Here is a 24,500-nt window from a genome sequence, read left to right on the forward strand (position 1 = left end):
ATACATCTTATCTTATGCACTATAAGAATTATAATTAGGAGTATTTTAAATCTCTCTCTCTCTTTAGTAACAAAAATGGAACCAGCAACTCACCTCTCTTTTCTCTGTGAACTTCTTCCAAAAGTTGTTCTTGCCTTTTTATTTGTTTGAAGAGAGACTGATGTTCAGACTCCTTCATCCGCGCAAAATGCTTGAGCTGTTCTCGGCTCTGCCGTAAGTAGCATCGCAGCTTCTTTTCCTTACTTTCTCTTTCCTTCACCTCCTCACACAGCCACTGAAGTTTAGTCTACATTAAAAAATAGGGATAATAAAAAGGAAAGAATTCTAATAAAAATAGCAGGACATAAATGTTAACTAAGCAAATTACCTTTGGATTGTACGCAGTATCGTTATGCACTAATATAAACAATAAATTGTTATGCAGTAATAGCTACCTTATTTGTAGCTATTACTGCGTAACAATAATAAAAGAGAATATTCAGATATATTAAAAGGGCATATTTTGACCCTCAAAAAGCCTCAAAACACATATACATATTTTGGCTGATAACCTGTAAATGGAGAAGCAACGCACAGATTATTTATATCAGGAACATGAATTTGCAGATATATGTATGGAAATTCACACTGAATTAGAGTATATATAGACACCAAGAGATATTCCTTCCTTTCAGAAAACCTTTCTCTCTCCATCCTACATTAAAGGAATTTAAAGCATTCAATTGCATTAAAAGTTAAGTCACAGCAATCCTTTATGGTCAGCAAAAGACAACATTTAAGATTCTTACAGAGGGAAAAGGAAAAGAGAGCTCATAAATAAGACAATTCATCGTCACTATAGTAAATCTAGCAGTAGTAAAAGAGAAGACCACAAATATATATTAATGATCCAATTCTTTAACTAGAAAAAGTCTTGGCTATCACTAACCCCAAACTCAAGTAATAATGCACTCTGGACCCGGAAAGACAAAATCATTATCTTTTACTGCAGAGACCTAGGACTCAAGGAAAGAAACTGAGATACGTTCCACTTATTAACTACAGACCTACATTACTTTTTTCCTGTACCAGGATGCAATTTTTTTCTCCCTAATATTGTCAAATCTAAGCTATTTTATAGTATACATACAGATCTGAACAATACAAAATGGTAGGGAAGATTCAGACTACAGCTAAACTCCACCGCCCACTGATGATGTGCTCCTGAAAAGTGTGAGAGTCAGCAGTTTGATGAATAGCAAAGCAATTCTTCCCCTTAAAAATTTATGTAATAAAGGGAAATGGATAGGGAGACTCATGAAATCTACACAATTTAAATATATAGGGACAAAGTACAAGACACATAAGATGGAAAATCAAAAAAAAAATTTTAACAAAAAAATTAAAACAAATGTCCCTAATATGTTTTAAACTGCAAGATGTGGTAATCAAAATATTACTTGCAAACAGGAAGTGTTATGAAAAATACTGGGAGCAAGCTATGTATTTAATACTAAATTTCAGAAGTCACTTCTGAAAAATTATCTGTATGTGAAGCAAATTTGCAGCTTCTAGAAACTATAGTTATCTAGAGAGAAGAACCAAAAGCCAGATGAGGTAAACAAGACCAGGTTTGAAAAAGGGACAATTTGTAACTAGTTTGTCCGCAAAAACAGTTGACAATGGGAACAGAATATTTAATTATGTTAGAAAAAGATCAGTACCAAGGTAGTTACTGTTATAAACAAATTTCCCACCCCTTGGACTAGATGCAAACAACTTGGATTTCAGAAATTTAGGAAAAATAAGATGACTGCAGTTTTTGAATATTCATCTGCAGTTGCAATGACCCAGAAATGGAAATGTGGCTACCAATAGTGGCAAGATATTCACAGATTTATATTTCTTAAATACCTATCTTTTTCACTCTGATGAGTATTTTCACTCCGTATTTAGACCAAAAGCAATAAATAAATAAATAAATAAATAAATATTAGTAAGGGACTTTAAGTTCTCATTCATTCTGGCCTCACCTCTGGTAGCTAAAGAAATTTATCTGGCAAATATATGCAAATGATTGCTAGGTGTCTTTTCAATACTATGTCAGTATCACTTATCTAAATAGTGAAAATATTTCCTACATAATATTCCTCCTTTGATTCAAATCTTATCTCTGCTATTTATAGTGACAGTCTCTCTTGGTCTACATGTCCTACATAGAGCATATACATCAATAACCTTAAATTATCTTATGAGCAAACAGTTTCGATTTGTCTTCAAGGGGGAGGGGGAGATGGGAGCGTTGAAAAATGAAAAGCAAAGGTTAGAAGTTACCAGCCATCCCCTTAAATAAGTTTCCAAGCATTTGTGCACCCACATTATTGGATACAGAAACTTTAAACAAAGAGGGAAGGAAAATAAGCTCATTTTCCAAGAATCCACTCTAATACTCTTTAGATTTAATAAAGAACAGTCTTATTTCAAAAAACATTTCTTGTTTTGCTAAAATCCCATATAACAAACTTAATCTACTGGCTACATTCTCATGTTTTTCTCATCTCAAAACAATTGACACAGTGGGAAATGCTAATCTAAAAGCTATCACTGCACATACATTAATGCATTTTTTTGCAAAAACAGCATTGCTGTTAATCTGGCTATAGAGGTATCTTTTGATAGAATCATCTTCCAGATTTTGCTATCAGTTGAAATAATAGTCTGTGAGTACCAAGATTGTTGCCAAAGAAATGCTTTTGTCTTTTTCCTTTTCCCCTTTGCCTTTTCAAACACTTTCTACTGAATAATTATAAATGTTGGATACTGGCTTATTCACTAAGATTTGACAATAATAATTTCAGGAGGATTCATTATTACCTTTGTTTCTGCTAACCAGCGATGAGGATCATTCAGCACCATAGGTGTAAGCGATATTGCCTAAGGGGAAAGGAATAGGCACAGAAAAAGGAATCAGACACCAAAAAGAAAGACTCTTCTGCTTACTAAAAATCATCAGGTAAATATTATTTGCTAAAAATCCACTTTGGAAATCATATCTGGAAGTGTTTTGAAAGAACTGTCTAACTATGAATTAGTCACATTTAAAGGTAAATTTTATTTAGAAGTACAACTTAAGTCAAAAGTAAGTTGTTATATTCTGAATTTGTATACTTTTCTCTTAAGAGTCACTACATTGACATGTTTGGAACATGCTCAGTACATATCTTTGCATCAAGATAAAAAAAACAAAAACAATAAAATGCATTTCAAAGAAAGCTTTAAAGTCATTCACCTGTTTTTTCCTCCATTCTGTAGAACAATATAGTTACTGCACATGAACCAAAAGTAGCATAACACATTCTTGTTAGTTATTTAATTGTTACCAGGATATCTACAGAAATGCAATATGCAGTTATTGCCTACACCATAAATACCTATTTCTTGTTTTATCACAAAGTGAAAAAGGTTAAAACACTTAAAATCTTAAAAACATTTATGCTTCTTGATGGTCTTTCCAGTGTCTCTGTATAAAAGACAAATCACTTACTCTAAATACCTGATGGGCATAAGTAAGAAAATTAATCATTGTAATTTTTCATGAAGTGGATAAAAAGAGAAGAAGAACCTATGCTGGAATGTTTCATTAATACTTCATACAACAAGAAAATGTGATATATCTCTTTTCTGCAATCCAACTGAACTATATATATTTAAAACTTATTTTAAAGATACTTTCATATATACTTCCTCTATTATTTATTAAAAAGGCAGTGATAATGGATTTTTTTTTTTTTTTCATTTTACAAGCTGATGGACAAGGGGAAAAAAGCAGTCTGTACACACCTCTCTTTTAATGGAAGTCCAGTTAAAATGAAGTTCCCATTAACCTTATGTCTGATTCATCCTTTGTCCCATGTGGACCTACCTCATGACTATTATATCATGCCTTTCTCTAATTCAAAGTTTTTGGCTTGTTTTTAATTTACCTCATTTTGCAATTCAGCAGGTCTTTATGTATTTTTTGGGCCACGTCTCATAACTTTAGTAACAAGTCTATTTCTTTAACACGTATTTATGTGGGCTTTATTATCTAAACTGAGACCAAAGGAGCCTAAACAGTACCATGTACTTACTTATGAACAAACAGATGGTTTTTTTACATGAAAATGATTTCCACTTTTGGACACAGTTGAAAAGAAATGATTTAGTCATATTGATCATGACTTTACAAAGCAATGCATACCTGAAAGTCATGACTTCCATGTCAGCAAAACTCATTCTTTACAACCATGTTCAAACAAGGTAGTATTCAGTTTAGAGTTGAAACATGACCAGAGCAGTTACTGAAAGTGTAAGATTTCAGATAACAATAAAAGACTGGTTGGAAAAATAAATCTCAACAATAAATCTGGAATTCTTTGTTTAGGATACCAATAAATGGTGATTATAAAAAATTCAGTATGTTTTACTTTTGGGAAGATTAAAGCTGGTGCTTAATTTCTCTGAACACCAGTATTTCTCCTTTAAATTCCTCATTGCTCACATTAGTTGCAGGGATATTCCTTGAAAGTAAGAACTTGGCTTCCCTTTCACAAACCTTGACAATACCTGAAGTACTGGGGAGAGGAACAATATAACAAAGGGATCTTCTTACCTTTTTTCTTTCTTTTTTTAAGTTTAAAAATTCTTTCAGAACAGACAACATAAAACTGTGCTACATTAACTGTCTAATCAAAAATTCAGATTCAAACCTGTTTTCAGTTTGCCAATGGTAAACAGTTAAAGGGGATAATTAAACTAGATAAATTAGGAGATTTGTGAAAACAAGGATCAGCAGAGCTTTACACGGAAGACAAAAACTCTGTAGGATGTTGGAGGCAAGTTCAAGCTGTTACCCTTAGATGGGCAATCCCAGAATCTCGCAACTATGTCACAAAAAGCTAGTAATTAACCACTCATCTGCAAGGGTACAGAGGAGGAAGCTTGTTAGTCGAATATGTTTTCTTAGAAGCTGCTCCTTGAATGCTAAGACATTGTCCCAACACACAGGTTAAGTGAAGAAAAAAAAAGACACAATCATGTTACAAGACTGAAACAAAGCAACTTCTCTCCACACAATCAAGCAAAACAGGTGAGGAGGGAAACATAACATAGAAAATAAAGAAAAAAATGTTAAAAGAGGTAACGAATTTTCCAGTGTTGCAGCTGAAACATTTCTATTTCAAGGGCAGCCCCAGCCCAGCCAAGTTACCATGAAAAGCAGAGCAGGAAAGCATGCTCTGCTCTTAAATGAAAAGACAAGAAAGGTATAATCTGAGTGCACTTTAAGGTTAGAGCTAAGCCTAAAATGTCTCCAGCTCAAGTACTTGTGATATAAGTATGCATAATGCAAATGAGTATAGGGAAAAGCTGAGACAGACTGTTTTCTTTATTCTTATCTATGTACCACACTGATTTAACACTAGTCAGGTAGCATCACCTGGAGCAAGAAAGACACTGTTTTGTCTCTGGGGAGCAAATGAGAACACTCAGGTGAAAAAAAGCTTCCAGATGGGAGGGAAAGGGTGGCAGGACAGGAGAGCTGGGGGAAGCAGTGAAATCACAGCAAGCTGCGCGCTTGCAGAAACTCAAGAGTTTCAGTTTCTGTAAACAAGGACCCAATCCACAAGCAGAGAGTAGGTTAGAAAGCCTTTTCATCTCTAGCATTTATTTCTCTACTTTAAAAAATGAAGTAGCTAAATGAAATTCTGATAAAACCTGGGGAAAGGGGAGGGGTGTTTAACTTTAAAAACCTTTCAGGTCTTTCTTTGGCAGCTTCCCTATAAGGAGGAGATCTAGGAAAATCTACCTCGAAGCTCTGGCTGACATAAGATCCTTTCACAGCAGCACACAAAGCACGCTTACAAAAACCACTGGCAAAATAAAATGGTAACCATTAGTGTACAGGCAGATCCTCATAGCATCTCACTCCAATACATGGCAATGTGCAGCTGTATCAGCTAAACATCAATAATCTTACTCTCCATAAATTATCTATACCAAATATGTGCTCCTCAGATAACAATGCATACAAGTTCTGCTACAATCATCCATTAAGGAGATATCTAAAAACCTGCAGCAGACTTAAAGCTTAGAATTACTTTGAATTTCTCTGCAGAGTCCCGAGAAAGAATTTCACATGCAGCATCAATTTCACTTCCTATCATAGTAAGAATGGATTCCTGTTCCATTTCTAAATGATGCAGCTGATCCTTGAACTGCAGTCTGGCTTCATCCATCCTTATCAAATGATCTTCTTCATTGCTGATCTGTTTATCCTGGAGCAAAAGAGGAAAAGCAAAACAAAGAGAAATCATTACATTAATAACATACCAATACCTCTTTTTGTCTTAAATTCACACTGAACTCACTTAAGCACTGAGTTGAGATCCTTGCCATGTAATATAATACCTTCTTATGCTATTCATTTGTTCCTCTCTTGGCTGTCCTTATTCGCTTGCAAATCAGTTATGAAGAAACTGCTACCAAATCCAAAACCATCAATCATAGAGCCCAATTTCAGAGTCAAAACCATACATTCTATCATAAAACTCTTTTTCATCAGTAGATAAAGAGCCCACAATCAACACTCTTCTTTTTATCTTTTATTCTTAACATGTTAGAGGCATCCAGTTTCTGGCATCACAAACAGAGATCCCTGAAGGAAACCTGTATTTGCAATCTATGCATTCCCCAAGAAAAAGTGTTCAAAAAATACCTCATAGGACAGTGACCAGGCAGAGGAAAGTAAAGCATTTTATATTATGATCCAATGCCAGAAGATAACTAAACATGACGTATACCTTTTTAAAATTCAGATTCACTTCCTTTATATTTACAAGCAGTCTCTTTACCTTATCTACGTTCAAAATGAATCCCATTAGGTTTTAAGCTCAACACCTACCGATATTCTGTACTTCATTTATAATAAAAAAAATATGAGTTTAAAATTAAACTGAAAAATCTGAAAAGCCACAAAGAATCTACAGTGCCCATGGGCATTCTGTTACTTGATTTGAATAATCTGAAATTTTCCTGAGCTAATGAAAAATCATCTGATGACAGTTCAGTGGTCCATGAGCAATGAATGAACAAATCTCTTGTACTGGGCTAAGATAAATTATTACATCACAAAATTTAATTTTAAAAGGATGAGAAATTACTAAATTGACATACAACAGTAAGAACTTTACAGCTAAAGGCTCAGATATCCATTTTTTAAAATGAGGATAACATGGAAAGTTTATAAGCAATTTCCTGTAAGATGTACTTTTTTTTCCTTTTTCTTGAATTTTAATTTATAAATCAAATTAAATTTGTCAAAGATGAGAAACAATCTTTCATTTTCAATGTTGTTGATAAATCTCTATCCATGTATAGAAATGCTCATCCAAAATCACAATGTTGCAGAAGAAGAAATTTAAGATATAAGCAGCACTAGATAGACTATATTGACGTTAAGAAAAACATACTAAAAAGCAATGTTGTGGGACCAATTATGTAAACCAAAAATAAAACTCAAGAAAGCAGAAAAAGGCATTATAAAATAAAATGACTTCATAAACTCTAGATTCATCAGTAGGTTTTTGAAAAGCAATGCTGATAAAAATATTAAAGGTAGTGAGAATGTAAATAAATATTTGACAGTACACATGAATAAGCTGAACATTAAGCAGCTAGACAGGCATTTATCTCTAGAAAAACAAAGACAGAATGAGAAACAGCAGCAGGACAAAAATGTCTTGGGAAAGTTTGACAAAATTCTGTTTGCCTTTTTTTAAATATTCAAGCAGGAAACAATTTTCATAAAATTATAAATAATTGCTTTTATTGTTATTACATTGCTTATCCACTTCAAATTTTCTCTAAATTGTTCATAATTACACTATAACTTTAAGAGAATGTGAAAAAAAAATAGAAGAGTTTGGTTAGATATTTGTTGGTTACCTACATGAGAATTAAGGAATGCAACAGGACCAATATTCCTACTCCTAAAATCTACGATCTTTGGAGGGATACAATCCAGGACCTGGCTAAAGCTCTTTTGCCTCGTTTGGTTTATATTTACACACATTCTTTAATGTGTGTATGTCTTTTTTTTCATTTTTAAGTAAATTCACCATCTATTTTAGATATTTATTTGAAGTTTAAATAGAGCTGTGAGATTGATGAATTATAGTTAAAACACAGGTACCTTTTTCTCCAATTCTTGTTTTACAAACTCATATTTTTGCCTAAGTTTTATATTTTCCTCTTCATTCTGGGTTAATTCTTCTGTCAACTTATCACACTCAATTTTTATCTTCTCCAGTTGCCGACATTGAGTCTTGACTATGTTTTTCTCCTCTACAAGGTCCATCTGATGATAATGGAAGAACAGAAGACAAAGTCAATATGTGGGCTATTTTAAAACACTCCCAGACTGCAGAGCATCAGCTCCATGGGACACAATTAGGGATGAATGTCTATATGTCATTTTTTACATTTAAGCTACAGTAAGTGCAATCATTTGTATGAACACGTAAAATATATATTACGTATTTTGAAGACAGTCAACTAAGCAACTCATAGTCAAAACAAAATTATTGTACACTATGACTTAATATGACTTATTTGTGATTAGTTATTATTATGACTTATTAGTGCTGGCAAAAAAGTTAAATGATACAGATTTTTCCTTTGCAATTTAGAACTGTCATTTATGTTATCTGTAATGCAAAATTAAGTGCAAAACAAGATCGATCAGCTTAAAAAAAATACTGACGCCTGCCAGGTATGTTGCAAAATTCTGTAAGACCTCGCAGCACCATACAAGGTTTTAAAAGCAGTAAATAGAACTCTCAGATTCTCCAATTCAACTCTGCTACACTCATCAGCTGACATCACCTTAAGCAGCTTAGTGTTTACACAACTTTTCCACTACCAAATTCATTTGGAATCAGAAAGTCTAAAACTGTGTCATTTCATTTCAGGACTCAATATTAAACCAACATTTGCAGGGAAAAAACTTCAAGGAGTTTGTATTTTTAATTTCTACAATTCTCTGGTTTTAGGGCTATTCATGTAATGCATATCAGGTAATGACAATCACTGAAAACTGACTGAAACTGGCAAATTTGAGAAATTCAACAGATTAGCTATAGAATGCAAAAAAATACACAAAGCTAAGAAGAAAATTATGCATATATCATTATTTGAAAATGGTTTTATATTAGTGAATTGTGGGACCCAGTTACATACAAAAATAAACCTGCAGAGTAAAGTCTTTCCTGAGGAAAAACAAGTAATTCTACACTTCCAATTACATCTTAAATTTAACTTTTATGAAGAAGAAGGGGAAGGGGAAGGGGAGAAGTTTTACAAGTTAGTTTAGACACCAGAGCTAACATGAACAACAAAAGCGCCTCCAAGGGACAATTCCAAGAAAGAACCTTGGTGTCCCAATTCCATGAAGACAAGACTCCAATGCCTAAAATATTTGCTATGAATATATCTATAAAACCATCCTCTTCAGTCCCTACTAATGGTAATTGTATTATAAAGTCTATGCAGACAGACAATCCAAGAACCAAATTCCTCACTTATATTATCTTGTTTTACATATTCCATTGAAGCCTCTGAGAACAGAAAAGAATAAGAGATACAAAAGAGGAAATTAATTTTTACCAATTTCTATTATGGACAACACAGATGTGACCTCAGTTTAACTCATCTGATTTGAACCCATTTTCCACATATGAATATCTTGAGGGAAAATAGAGCTATACCCACATAGTGTGGGCATATATACACATATATAAAATTTTATATGTATAAATACATATCTCTAGATAATCTTACATAAAAGATTAACTCTTGAAATTGCTGACAGGCATGAAGATATTTTGTGGATTATTATTCTAAAAGTATAAGGATGTTTTCAAAGCAAAGGAGAGCAAACAGTAAAATTAGGGGATAGATTCAGGTCTTCTGAACATACAGCTGATTGGGGACCACTAAGCAAATGACTTAATTTCCTGTGTCTAGCTTATCCATTTAAAAATAAATAACATAATAAATAATAAAAATAAAAAAGACATTTTAGGTCATTGGTAGAGACTCCTTTGGGACTGGGCATTATAGATTCTATAGAAGCAGAATTAAAAGCTTATGTCTAAGTTCCAAGAGTCCATTTAAGCAGTAGAATCTCAGTACTTACACAGCAAGCTCCTTCTCAACACTGACACCCCACACAAAATGCTATGTTTTTTTCCAGTTCTAGTTCTTCTGCAACCTACAATATTCCTACGCTACCTCCCCATTACCCAAAAAATCCTCAACTACCCCATAATTTTACAATCCAGTGCAGCATTACAGAAAATCAAAGGAAAGTGAAGCAGGAAGTATCAGGCAGAGGATGCGAGAGAGAAAGAACTGTAACAGATCAAAAAGCACTTCTTTTTACAAGCTGTGCAGTAGCTGGTCCTGTCAACACAGGGCTCTGCACCCTTGACTGTCTGCAACTCACTCATCAAAATTCCTACTTGAGCTAAGATTAGGCTTTGGGTCCTAGGAACTTTGTTACATCTTCCCTTTACTCCATAAGTCCCTCCTAACTCACCTTTATATTTAAGTCTTCATCATTAACAACTTTTGTACAATGTAACATATATTTTGTCCAAATTTTGTAGGTGCTGTTGGGAGAAGGCTGAGGCATAAATAAGGTCAAGATTGCCATTGTAATAGCAAAGGACAATCATTTTCTGACCTTAAAAAAAAAAAACAAAAAAACCTCAACAACTTACCAGCCTCATAGAAAAAGATAACAAAGTTTCTGCTAGATTTCCCTAAACTTAGTCTTCAAAATCACTATATTTAAAAACAGTTTGATAAAAAGCATGCTAAGTTTACCTTGACTTGGAAGAAAAGTCTGTCCATAAAAGCGAAACCCAATTGCAATGCAATGAGGAGTTCAGGCAAAAAGAAACCAAACCATCAGTGTGATGACATGTCCTCATCAAACACCCCCCTAGACTGATGTGATTATCTCTTTTGCTGTGCTTACAGCCTTTAGTAAGTATTGCTCTTTGTCATTTTGTGCACTTCTATAAAAAAGTTGCCTGCCCTACTATCTGACAAAAACCATTTCCCTCAAGTCTTCCACTCTTCTATTTTGTAGACATGAACTCTAAAAAAAAAAAAAAAAGTAAACTAAGGGTTCTGAGAAAGTCATGATTTTGTAAATGAAACACAGAAGTGTATTTTCTTAATATTCTGTTTTGGTACAACAATCAGCATCAATATTCACACCACTGTTATAATCATTGATCACATGCATACACATTTTGGTTACTTTTGAACTAAAAAAAAGCTTTTGACCTAGACCTATTATCAGCATACATTTTTTCCCTGAATTTTCAACTTTTATGATGACCTGCAATAAAATGCATACATTAAAATATTTTAAAGTCCATGCTTCATAAACTTCATCATTCAATAGGGGAAAAAAGTTTGACAGTGCAATTATTCAGAATACCTTTAGCATCCTAATCTGAGCCTCCGCATCATCCTTTTCTTGCTTAATGAGCTTCATCAGCTCTTGAACATTTCGTTCATGTTCGATTTTAACATTCTGTAACTCTGACCTAAGATCTGCCAACTCCTGCTGGTGAACTTCTCTTTCCATCTTCAATTGCCTGTTAGCTGAAGTCATCTCGTGATGCTTAGATTCCTGCTGCTTCTGGAGATCTGAGAGGCTCTTATGCAATTCCTTTTTGGTTTTCTCTTCTTCTGCTATTCTGTTTGTTAGTTCCACACGTATAGCGCTTAAGTTTTTCACATCTGCTTGCATTTCTAAGAGTCTTTCCCGATCTTTTTCACGGATCAAGTTAGTGGTTGCAAGTTCTCCTTCCAAGTGTTCCTTTTCAATTTGCATCTGGTTTTGTACAAAGACCTGCTTTTTCAACTCATTCTCCAATTTATTTACAGTACCGTGGACTACTTTGATCTCTTCCTCAAGAGATATCTGGCGAGACTTCATCTCATTCAGCTTTACCTCTTTGCAGTGGAGTTCCTCTTCCTGCTGGGCCCTCTTTGTAAGCACATCATTCAGTTCCTTCCTAAGGTTTTCTATTTGGTGTATAGCAGAGAGAAGTTGACTTTTGAGATCATCTTTTTCTTTTAGGGCCTAGAAAATAAGAAAAAGAAATCCAATGACATATACAATAACTAAGAAAAACTGTTGGAAGCCACTTTGCTCTGTGAAAGTACAAAACATTTGCTTGTTATGAGCTCAGTTCACACGTATGCAACGTTCCTTTAAATTTAGGCACAGAACATAGGTGATCTTGAAATTAGACCTGTGCTTAACTGACCTAGCCTCCTGAGCTGGGACAATTTTGGTTAATCCCTTGTTTCTCTCACCCTCTTTGCAGGCTGGGATGATCATCTTTGCAGGTTCTTCCAAATAGCATTATGGAAGAAGAGAGGCAATATAGTAACCAAGCAGAACACAAAGAGGACTGGTCATATATATCTTACCTACAGGTTCATTTTGTAGGCTTACTTGTTTTGCTTCTTTTCTAAAACATTATGAAACCAGGATATCACCTTTAAATTATTCTRAAACTACACACTGAAGTATCAATAGTAGTTGAATGCCTGGTTCAACTGATGCATAAAAGCTAAGAAATGAAGAATTCATCTTTAAAAGGAAAATCAGCCATGTTTAATAAATAAATCTGCTGTTTCCTAGAGAGTTTAATGGTCATGTTTTTCAATACTGACATCTGAGGTTAAAAAACTCCTAGAAATTGCTATAAAAGACAGAATGATTTTGCACTGCAAGTGAATGTTTATTACTAAATACCACATCTCATTAAACTGATGTTTATGGTTCCTGATGTTAATGATTCCTGATTCCTACTTATCTTGATGCATAACCTAATTTTTTAAACTTTCTGCTTGAAACAAACAGGAATTTACAGTACATATACCACAAATCATAAATCACTGCTATGATAATAAAAAGTAATAAAGGGACAAGAAGAGATTTTCCTGATGCATCATACAAACTATTGGATTTTTTAAACTGGCTTAAAGAAATTTTATACTGCATTTTACTGGCTATTTCCAGCAAGACTACTTCTACAAACAGTATACATTTCTCCCTAAAAGATAACATATTTACTTTAAATAATCTAGGACAAAAGACAATTAAGGTTAACAGACTGCAGTTTAAAAATAATAAAAGAATTTGTAAGTACCCCAAAAATAATCAATGTAGGACAAAATATGAAAATAAGAAAGCAAGAATACAGAGTAATAATCATCATGTTTCGGGGGATGGGGATGGGGTTCCCCCCCAGAGAAGATATCAGTGTTTCAACCTTCCTATAACTAGTCTGCAAATATTTGGAACATTTCATATAAATGCAAACTACTCTTGGAATCCAATTTTGAAAATTTGCCATCACCCCTTTGAAGGCCTGTATCAGAACCAAAGACATCAGACTAGCATTTCTCTTTCTTTCTCTTTCATTTTTTTTTTAATAGTTTTTTCTCAGACATTGAATTGTCTGTGTATTTCAAAGCTGGCTAAATTACATTCCTCTAGTTCACTGAAGCTTATCACAAAATGTTGCATCTAGATGGCTTACACCCTTGTATGGAAACTGTCTATGATATTGCACTGAGGACATGAAGTGTTGTTTGTGCTTTTTTTCTCCTCCATAATGACTTGCAGTTTATTTGATATTTTATATCCTCCAATAAAGAGATGTTCTTCAGATGTGAAAAACTTATCTCAAACTTGTTGGCAACATGCTGATGATCTTTAGAATAAGAAACAAGATTGAAACTGTTTTTTTAAATGAAGGTAAAACGAAGGCAACTGCATTTAACATTTTTATGCATTTGTTGCAGAAAACGTTAAGAACAGAGAAACAAAATCCATGTCAAGGAATCTTACGTACCAAATCTAAACGAAATTTCAGTCTTGGATAGCAGTACGAATTGATATTACAAAGACTGTGTTAGTCTGTGCTTTTAGACGAACATTGGTTTCAGAGCATTGGGGGCTCTCTGCTTGTTTTTCCACAAATTTCACTTCTCTACTGTTTACTTCTCATTTGTCTATTATAAGAGATGTACACAATTTTTAAATGATTCAGGTTTTCTTCCTTTCCTTAAACACTTTCCTTTACCTAGATGGATGACCAACTTCTCAAATGTTTGGGAATCTTATTTCCTAAAACAAATGGGCTAGAGCTACACTAATACAACAAGATGACCACAGAATGAATTGTTGATAGGTATAATAGTGAGCATGGACACACCAGATAATGAAAAATAACTAGAGAGCATTGAATAAGCTAGGGATTTCAAGAGAGAAATAACAGCTCCAGGAGGAATGACATCTTAGATCTGCTAGAATTTATTAATTTCAGTTAAGGATTAGCTCCATTGTGGCTTCTCCTGTACTTTTGACTTTACTTACATGTACCGGACATGTACCAAGCTCAGAAAACATTATTAAATCAGGCACAACACAGGATGAATACAAACTGACCACACTTCACAATACATATCCCCTGAAAATTACAAACTTTGAGTAAGACAAAGTAGAGGATGGCATGGAGACACCCCAGGTCTATCAGATTTAGTAACTTCCATATAGCATACATGCCCCCAGAAAATATGTAAAAAGAGGTGAGGGACGCTCTATAAAAACAAATTTAGGCCATAGAGTATCATATACTGCACCAGCAGTGCATGTGGATTAAGAGAAATGCTCATGACATGAAGCTTAGCACTATCCTGGCCATGATAGGAGCAGACATCTTTTGAACCAAACACTAGAAAATACAAAGAACCACAGATTCACTACAAAGAGAATGATGGTTTGTACTACTTTTCCAACAACAGATGATCAGCATTGACACTGATGTGAGGGTTTGCCTTTAAAGCAGCCTGTCAGGACTAGAAAAAGTCAAGGAATTCTGCATATTAAAGAAAGACACAGCTTTTTTCCTGAGGAACTTCATGGAAAAAGGAAAAGAGGAATACATGATATGCCATACTGAAAAAAAGACAAATGAAAGCCCAGAAATATCACATGATCAAATTCTGAAAGGATTCTTTCAAAGAAAAGTTCTGAAAAATATAAGGAAGGGGCTAAAACAAAACATACATGAAAAGCATTTAAAAAAGAGAGTTAAGTTACAAACAAAAAAATTCATAAGGAACACAGAGTGTTTCTATCCAGATGAATAACTAGGAACTGCATGTTCAGCATGAATGAAGGTAAGGGTTCCCTTTTTGCTAAAATCTCCAGACTGAGTACAGGACACCTATATGTTCCAAAACTTGAGTGTTCATATGTGCACACCCTCAAACAAACAAACAAAAAATTAAGAACCTTCTGTTGCCTCCAAACAACAAATCCAGACTAAGCTGCCGTCCTTCTGAAATTTCAGAATCTGTGGTCTTTATTGTCAATAGAAGATATCATTAAAATTCTAGAGTCTGAGAAAAGCTTAAATACAGAATGAAATGAAAAACATGCTAGTGGTACCAAAGTCCCTGTAGCATTATGACCTGTTTGTTAGGAATCTGAAATACATGGTGAAAATAAATATTTACAATCACATCCAAGATGTGACCACTGCCCACTACATGATATGATGCATAACTTGAACATGGGTTATAACTTAATGTGATTAAAAGTTTATGAAAAATAATGTGGCACAATTTCCTCACAAAAGTTAACTAAAAATGAGCTAAATTACTTATTCAGTTAACACTTAATGAAAAATCAACATAAATGGAGAAACTTTCCTTACATTTTTACAAAAGAAAGCTTTGGTTAAGTGAAGAGACTGAAACAAATAGCAGATAGAGAATCTGGAACTTAATAAAGTTAAGCTAATTTTGGAACATAGCTTCTGATACAAGTTCATCTCAGATCAGTAATAACTAAAAAATATTGCTCTCTATTAGCTGGTTTGAAGTCCCCCAAAAAACTTCAGTCCAGAACTTAAGGTGGAATGTAAGTCACAGTTTACATAAACCCCTTATCTTCACTTCTAAACTAAATGGAAAGGATACAAACAAAAAACAAAACAAAACAAAAAAACAATCACACAACCACACACATTGCTCTCACCTGACTGTTCTTGTTCATCAGATCATTGATAGTTTCACTTTGTTTTTCCATCTCGTGATCTAGTTTCTTACATTTCAGCTTCCACTGTCTGATGGTTTCCTGTGCTCTCACCTTCAAATCTTCTTTTTTTTTCTCTGTCTCTAGCCTGAGTGCCTCTGAATGCTTGAATTCAGTGAGGTATCGTTCTGCTTCCTTAGCACTCTCTTCAACTTGCTGAGCTAGCTCAGCAGCCTGGAGTTCAGTTTGTCTACGTCCACTCTCACAAGCCTTGTAGGAACTCTGTATTTCCTTCAGCTGGTCCAGCATTTTTTGCTGCTGCTTTTCCCTGTTTTCCAGGTCAGACATTAACACCTGAAATCATCACAGCAAATTATGAAAATACAAACCCTAAAGATATACACCATGAAGCCTTACCAAACAATGTACAGTGATGCTTAAATCACATTCCTATCTAAAATATGAATAGCATAATAGATCACTTTGACTATCAGTGAAAACCTGTTAACCCACAGAATCTCCCTATCTGCAGTGGTTTAAAAAAAAAAAAAAAAAAAAAAAACACCGCTTTTCGTGTTATAATGTAACATCTTATAGTGTAACATCTTATAGCATTAAAATATGATATAAAATACATGGTTACTTTATCCCATGTTTTATTTTCAGCATTTGTTCCTCTTCTGGATGTTCATTTCATTGATTATAAAATATAAGTGCAAGAAGGAATCATTGACCAAGATCCTACTATGTTATGTGCAAATACAGAATAAAGCAAGATGTACGGAGATAAATATAAACAGACAAGGGGAAAGGAAGAAGCAAGGAAAGAATAGCAGTCAGCATAACAGAAATCTACAGTATATGAACTAGTTGTTAAGAACTTTTATGGAAGCATCAGGATGAATGAGGGTATTATGGAAGGATTTGAAGAATACCAAGAGATTACAGTGGCTTGGTGGATGTTTCTAGAACAAAGTGCAAGATACCTGTTTGAAATGTAGCAAGCATATTAGAGCCAATAGCATCATGAACCTATGAGGAGGATCATGAGGAAGTGATCTCTCAATACTGAGTGAAATATGTTAGAAAACACAAAAAGCAGAGAACGAAGCCAAATATTTTAAAAATAATAAAAGCGACATATCTTGAATCTGGCTTTATTTCTGAGGACAGTCTCATAAGAAAGTCAGGAAACCATATTCTCCATGAACCTTCTGCAAAAGCATACTTGGAAATCAGTTATTGATGCTTCACTACCAAAATTGAAGTTTATTAAGCTTGTCAAGTACAATTTGATATTAGTATTCTGTATTTCAGGCCCATTCAGACTGATTTCATACCATTCAATATTTTCATTAATGACTTAGAAGGATTTAAGGTGCCTGCTCTGCAGTCAGTAAAAGATATTATCAAGTTTCAAGGGACAGAAATACTTTAGAGAAGAGGCCAGTTTTCAGAAGGACTGAAACAAATTGGAGACACAGTCTGAAATAAACAGGATGCAATTCAGAACAGACAAGGGAAGAGTACTTTGCCTAGGAAAGAGTATATAACCAGTCATTCTACACATTATATCTGAAAAGCTGATTAAATACCCTGCCACAGTTCTTTCCAACCAGGCCATTACTTTCAGGGAGGCCATAAACTGATCCAGTCTTTTCAGGATAGCATTTGCTGTCCTAGCAGCAAAACTGAATGTGCACCCTTGCACATGACAGGCTGTGGGACCGCCAGAGCACACAGCCCACAGCAACGGACAGCTGCCACAGGCAAGAACGATCACTCCAGCGTTTTACTCACACCCAAGATGCCTTTGCAGAAAGAGGGCTGCAGAGAACAAAACAGGAGTAGGATTACCCACTGGACAACCAGTTGCTCAACTATAGGATGAGCATTCCCATTCTAGACACAACTGAGATGCATAAAAAAGCAATATGTAAACACATTAAGGAATAGGCAAGGGTAAATCTTACACAGGTAGCGAAATGTAAACATTAAAAGTACCTTATATAGAAACATACTAAACTGACACAAAATTTGTGGTGGTTTCCCTGAACAGTTTCACCTGCACTGGAATTAGGGATGATTTCTCAGGGCTGGCAAATCACTTGACAGCTAACATATTTTGTCAATCCTCATGAGGTTTTTTTTGTTTCAAGTGCTGCCCATATTATACTGCTCCACCTTGATGTAGGTCTCAATTGTTATTTCAAATCTGTGCCTCAGAAATTAAGTTGGGTATACAGCAAATAAAAGTAATTGCTATCATCCTGTAAAATAACACAATCGCTTTTTGGAGAAGAAATCCCCTACCTTCAGACTAGCTAGTATCTGATAATCTCAATCATGAGTGGGATGTAAATTCCCATACATCTTTATATGATTGTGGAACACTTCATAGCATTTTGTAGTTTCTGAAACTGAATAAGTCCTTTCCCTCTAAAAAGTTGATTTTATTAGATTTATATGGTTGCTTATTAATAATATCCAACTGTATTTTGGAAAGAGAATATTGTTTAGTCAAGAGATGAGACAGGGGACACCTTGAGACATCATAAAGATACTTTTGCCCTTAAGTGATATAGATGGGATAATTTTTAGATGTGTGTTTAGGGATTAGTGACAACTCTCTTTTGAATCTAGTATTCCCATATGTATACTTTGACATATTTTTCTCACTGGTTTGTTTTCATGAGGAAGATGCAACATAGCCAAGAGTTATGTGCTCCAGGCAAATTTCAATGCCAGAATTGTCCTACAAATGAGTTACCTAAGTTAATAGTTTTCTAGTAATGTGTCTAATGCTTTCCCCAGGCATGATGCAATATCTTTTTTGTATCCTCAACCTAAACATAAAACACAAAAATAATTAAATAACATTATTTATTAAAATGTATATTTAATTCAAAAATTAAAATGATTTAAAGTTCCACATTAAGGTTAAAAAGTATAATGTTAGATCTCCAAGATAAATACCAAGTATTCCATATTCAAAAAGACAGAAATTGACAAGTCAAGAGCATATCCACCGCCTTCAAACAAACTTTGACAGTTTAGTGCAAAAATGACTACATAATTACTTTCATTTTCATATTATTAAAACAATCTTAAAGGTCACAGTTTTGATTTAATGATTGGAACTATTTTGTGAAATGACTAATCATTCACTGAGCAGTGATTGTCTGAAAGGGGTATCATATTTAGCAAGGCATGCTATATTGTCCATGTTTATTGTTCACATGCTGCACTTAAATTACTTTTTGCAGAAGGTCGTATCAGCAGATAGTATACAGCTAATGCAAAACACAAACCTCCATTCATCAGCTTAAATTACTATACAAGTTTTAATGACTATTTCTGATTTTATGAGAATTAAGATTGTTTTGATAGTAAATAGTAATTATCTAAAAGACTGCTGTCATTGGAAGAACATTTTACTTTGCAGTGCTGGGCTGTGAAAGTATGACCATAGAGTTTCATTTTGCAAGGGTGACCTTAACTGTTATTTTAAAAAAGAAGGAAATGAGAAGCTATCTCTACAACTAAAAGTAGTTGATAATTAAGCTGATATATAGTATTGCACTTTTCAATTTCAGTGTATTTTTAAAAACCGTTAGATTTAATATTTAAAATTTTATAAAACATACACCATGTGCCTAGCATTCTTAAGTTTGTCGAGACCTTAAGACATGAAAATCATATATTTTATTTTACAGTAGCAAAATATTTCACATTCAATGTTTATACTTGCATTCTACTGTGGATGGTCAATGTTGAATACTCTCAAATAGCAACAACACCTAGGGAAAGTAGTACCCTACTTCCCACCATGCTATATATACAGATGTCCATATACAAATGATAAGTCTCATTCCCCAGTTTCGCTTTAGCCTCTCACTCCTCACTATCCTTTCGGCCACAGATTCTCAGTTCTAGGGACATTAAACATGCATGCAGACAATATATCACAAAAAAACTCATTAAAAATCATTAATGTAAGGCACAACTTGATTGTTTCCTTCGCACAGCTGTTTGCATGCACATTCTACCGCAGCCAGAATAGTACTGAATGCAAGTTCAGCACAGGCTGAAACTGAGAAATGGACTGGGACAGACCCTTTGAGGACCTATTCTGGTATTATAATGAAGCTTGGCTACACAGGGTTTTCTGTTGGGCTGGTTTTTTGTTTGTTTATTTGGGAGGCAGAGATTTTTTCATCAGTGTCAAGGGTGAAGTACTGTGCTATGGCTCGAAAAGGAGCAGTCCTTGATTAGGACACCATAGCATCCAGAAGCTGAAGAAGGTGTCACTAACAACAACAACAACAACACAAAAACAAAAGCAAAAAAACACACACAAGCAGTGTTCACTTTAGACCTTGTAGACTCTATCCTAATTTCTACACTCTTATTTTGGATGAAGTCCCTAGTAAGCAATTTAGAATTTAAACATTTTAAGGGTTTCCATGATCATATGAGACAGGAATATGGAGAAATATGATTTTTTTTCCTCTTTCTCAGTTATGACTGCAGTAAACAAGAGTAAGATTTAAGAGAAAGGACAAGAATTTTAGGAGGTTGCATTTATTCGAGAAAAAAACCCACACTCCTTGGACATCTCAGTGTTTCCTCAGAGTAACAAAATTACCAAACACCTGTGACTCCACAAAAATTTCTATGCAGATGAGAAATGCAGCCTTCATATTAAGATCACAGATTCCAAGGAGCACTTAGTGCCTTTGGTGGCTGAGGGTCAGTCACCAAGAGGAGTCAGTGGGCTGCTCTGGATGCGACAAGAGCATGACCATGTTCTGTGACATATGCCATGACACTATGGAGGCTCTCCTGTCTAAAGGAGACAAGGACATTTAGGATGGTTGGTTGTTAAATATATTCTGAAGATTTGTACAGTGATTTTTAGCTTTTTGATGTCTTTGTCTCGACCTTTAAAAAAAACCACTATAGACAATGCCTCAGGTTGCACTGACAAGGGAGCACACATGCCATATAACTGTCACTCCCAGATGATTCAGATGTGATGCAGTACAACTGCTATATTTCAGAAATAATCATACAATTGAAGTCATATCTGCCTTGGGATGGGCCTCCAACATTTGTATGTGGTATCAAACACAAGTTTAGAGTTCTTGCTTTCTAATTATAAAATCCAATGTAAAGAAGATACAATGCACTTTTACTATTGCACCTTACTATTTTCTTTAAACAATGCAGACAGTAGTTGATAATCTAGTATTCCTAATATGAGCTGAAGAATGAAGCAAATTTTGCACTTCTGTTATGGTAAAAAAAAATCCTGACTGTGGTAAAAATCATTACATTCACACTTCTTATTGTTAGGCAAGAAATGCTAAGGGACCCAAATTTGTACATCATAACAACAATAGGGTACAACCAAACCTCAGTGTGCAAGGAGGATGATAGACACCTGACTACTTTAGCCAAAAATGCACGGGCTGTTTGATCCATTCAGAAAAGCTGTGTTACCAATATTTTAATGCCTCTGTAAAACTCCTATTTATTTTGCCACAGGGTATAGTATAAAAAAGGATTCCTTCCTAAATCAGAACTCCTTGTAAAAGAGCCAACTAACGTGCAGAAAAGTAAATATTTCTCATTTAATGCACAGTATCATCTGTCATGCAATATGAGAGCAAAAAAAAAAAAAGTATTTTCTTAAAAACAGCATAATAAAGTTCATCCACAGTCATTGCATGGTCTACTGTATTTTAAACAAAACTTTAAAAGAAGCACTCTGAATCATTACATTTAGTAAATTGTTCAAGTATTTTATTTCTTAATTTATTAAAACTAATTTTCATCTTAACTTTTTGATCATTTTAATAATTTTAAATGATTAAAAAATGCTTTTTAAAGTATTGATTTAGCCATCCCATGTTATTTTCTTGTGCAAGACAACAATCCTCAAAACAAATAATTAGCAAAAGAATTGTTACTTAATCTGACCTGCTGTTAAATTTAAATCATTTATCATTAAAGTTTGCAAGAATTACTCATGAACAGTTACACTTGCTCATTTCAAAACTCTGGCTTATTTCCCTTTTATTGTGTTATTTGTGGTAATCAAGAAATAAGTTTTTTGAAGGATGATTTTATACTTTAAGCTTATTTATCTATAGAGAAGGGTACTGGTCACTTTTATAAATAAAGTTCACATTAAATTTACACAATGAAAGACTGAAAAATACATGATTTTCAAATAAGAACAGACCACAAACAGACTTAAGATAGTTTAAGTGAAAGCAAATATTTCAAGAAACACTTTCAGCTCAGGCAAACTATATCTTTCTCTTAATAAAAGAGCCTCAGCTAGAGAGCCTCTGTATGCTGGAAATGAAGTGGGGAAGACATGAAGCTTGTCTCATCTATTCTCATTTAAGAACTATCGCTCTCTCTCAGGTGGTTCATTGTTCCCAAGCTCACCTAGGTGTCACCTTAGGTAGAAAGGAGGGAAAGTCAACATAACTTCAGCCACATCCAGATCCCTTCTCTCTATACAGACCACAAGCTATTCTGGAAGCCTCAGTTGGCTCTCCAGACAAGGAAACCAAAGCATTTTGGGGTAACAGAGCAGGGAACTGGTTAAAGTTCTAGCTCTTGCCTAACAGATAGCACAAACAGAAGTAATCTGAGCCATTCAGAGCAAATCTGAGAGCAGTCTCAGGCATAACTGCTAAAAATAATGCAAGCATAGTTTGAAAAGCCAATGATCTGACCGATTTTTTTCTAGCATGGTTCTTGGTAACATATTTGGTAGTTTTTCTTACAGTTCTGAGCAAGCATTCATAGAACATCCATTGCAAATTACCTTTATCAATTACCTCAATTTGATTTTAAAAGATAAACTCTACCAACATTGTTAAGTTGAAATATATCCTCACTGTACTAAGGCCACTTAAACTCCACTCTGATGAAAGCACATGTTCACAACCAGTTTTTAGGGAACTGACTAATGTAAGATAAATTAGGGGACTACTGTGGCCTACCTCAAGATAGAGAGCCTCAGCCAACAAAAGTTCTGCCTCTTTCTTCCTCCGTGAAGAGAAATGAGCATAGGCAGTTATAGTTTCAACAGTTTTAACAGTATAGATATATTGTTTCTTTGCTTTCCTCTCCCCTTTAGAATAGAGGCTCTCAAACAATTTAAAATAGACTGGCAACTATAAAAGAGAATTTATAGATATTACCATGGAATTATTTTACCATTGACTATGCTTTGATTTGTTATCAAAGTCAAGATTTGAACCCGAAGTATTGTAACCAGTAATATAATCTTTGGATGTTTCAACTTCCTTCCACAAATTTCAAGTGGAATAGATTAGTTACAAATAAGACCATTCTTACCTGTTAAAATTAATTACTGCATTAACAACCTTTGGAATAAAAGTCTGTGTTCCTCACAGGTTTTTTTAAGGACTAGTAAGTCAATGCATGTTTTTTATCTTTTACACCCTAACTAACCAGACTGTTCTGGGATAAGAATTATAGACTTACTCAACTTAAAAAAACTTTATACAAGACAAATCTAGGTCTCAGTTGTTTTTTTTTTTTAATTAGATTAGTTTTATTGCTTCATTTTAATAGTTCTACTCTTAACAGAACCAGGAGAAAGGTTTTAGAATATTCACGTTAACTTAATTGTCACCAACATAACATCAAATACTCTCCTCCTAGCTCTCATATCTGAAGATTTCTATAAAAAAAAGAATTATTTTCTTGAAACACTTAAAAAGTACCATTAAATTTAGTTAGTGCATCACTGCAGCAAGTTAGTACCCTAGGAAGCTGTACACAAGTATTATGTTTCAAAAATGATTAAACTTTGGGTATCAGCCAGACTGCAACAACTCTACAGATACTTCAGTTAGCAGGCCCTGTCTAGGTATGAGGCAGAAGCAGAGCTGTTAAACTCAAAAAGTAGAAGTAATGTTTGCCTGAGTTAAAAAGTTACATGTTTAGTGGTTCTAATTCACTTCATATCCAACATCCCAACATATAACCTAGCCTTCAATTCTCATGACAAACTCAAGGTAGAGAAAAAGTAAGGCCAACATTTTCCATTTAAAGTCAGTTATTTATCTAATGTGCAACCTAACTGCCACAGGTGCTAAAAACGCAACTCTGCTACTGTTGTGTAATTCAGATTTCCAGTCCCTAGCTTGACTACACAGATCATTGCTTTTGACCAGCATTTTCAACACCTCACTTCAGGGGGGAAAAAAAACCCAACCAACCAAAAAAAACCCAACATTTTACCATAAAACTATTAAAAAAAAAATCATTCTAAGTATAGAAAACACAACAA

The 24,500-nt window shown here is 34.3% G+C and overlaps 1 protein-coding gene across 1 annotated transcript in view; it reads right to left on the bottom strand.

Moving 5' to 3' along the window:
- Positions 1–24,500, bottom strand: part of LOC112974808 (centrosomal protein of 128 kDa-like) — a 119,459-nt gene that overhangs the window by 75,688 nt on the left and 19,271 nt on the right. The window contains exons 7-12 of the mRNA XM_026084156.1: positions 16,160–16,510; positions 11,531–12,181; positions 8,210–8,374; positions 6,117–6,293; positions 2,854–2,913; positions 94–286 (exon numbers count right to left, since the gene is read on the bottom strand). Of these exons, the coding sequence (XP_025939941.1) occupies positions 94–286; positions 2,854–2,913; positions 6,117–6,293; positions 8,210–8,374; positions 11,531–12,181; positions 16,160–16,510 (1,597 nt within the window). The remainder of the gene's footprint in view (positions 1–93; positions 287–2,853; positions 2,914–6,116; positions 6,294–8,209; positions 8,375–11,530; positions 12,182–16,159; positions 16,511–24,500) is intronic.

This window comes from Apteryx rowi, unplaced genomic scaffold (genome assembly GCF_003343035.1).
Source record: "Apteryx rowi isolate R43461 unplaced genomic scaffold, aptRow1 scaffold_627, whole genome shotgun sequence".
Lineage (NCBI taxonomy): Eukaryota > Metazoa > Chordata > Aves > Apterygiformes > Apterygidae > Apteryx > Apteryx rowi.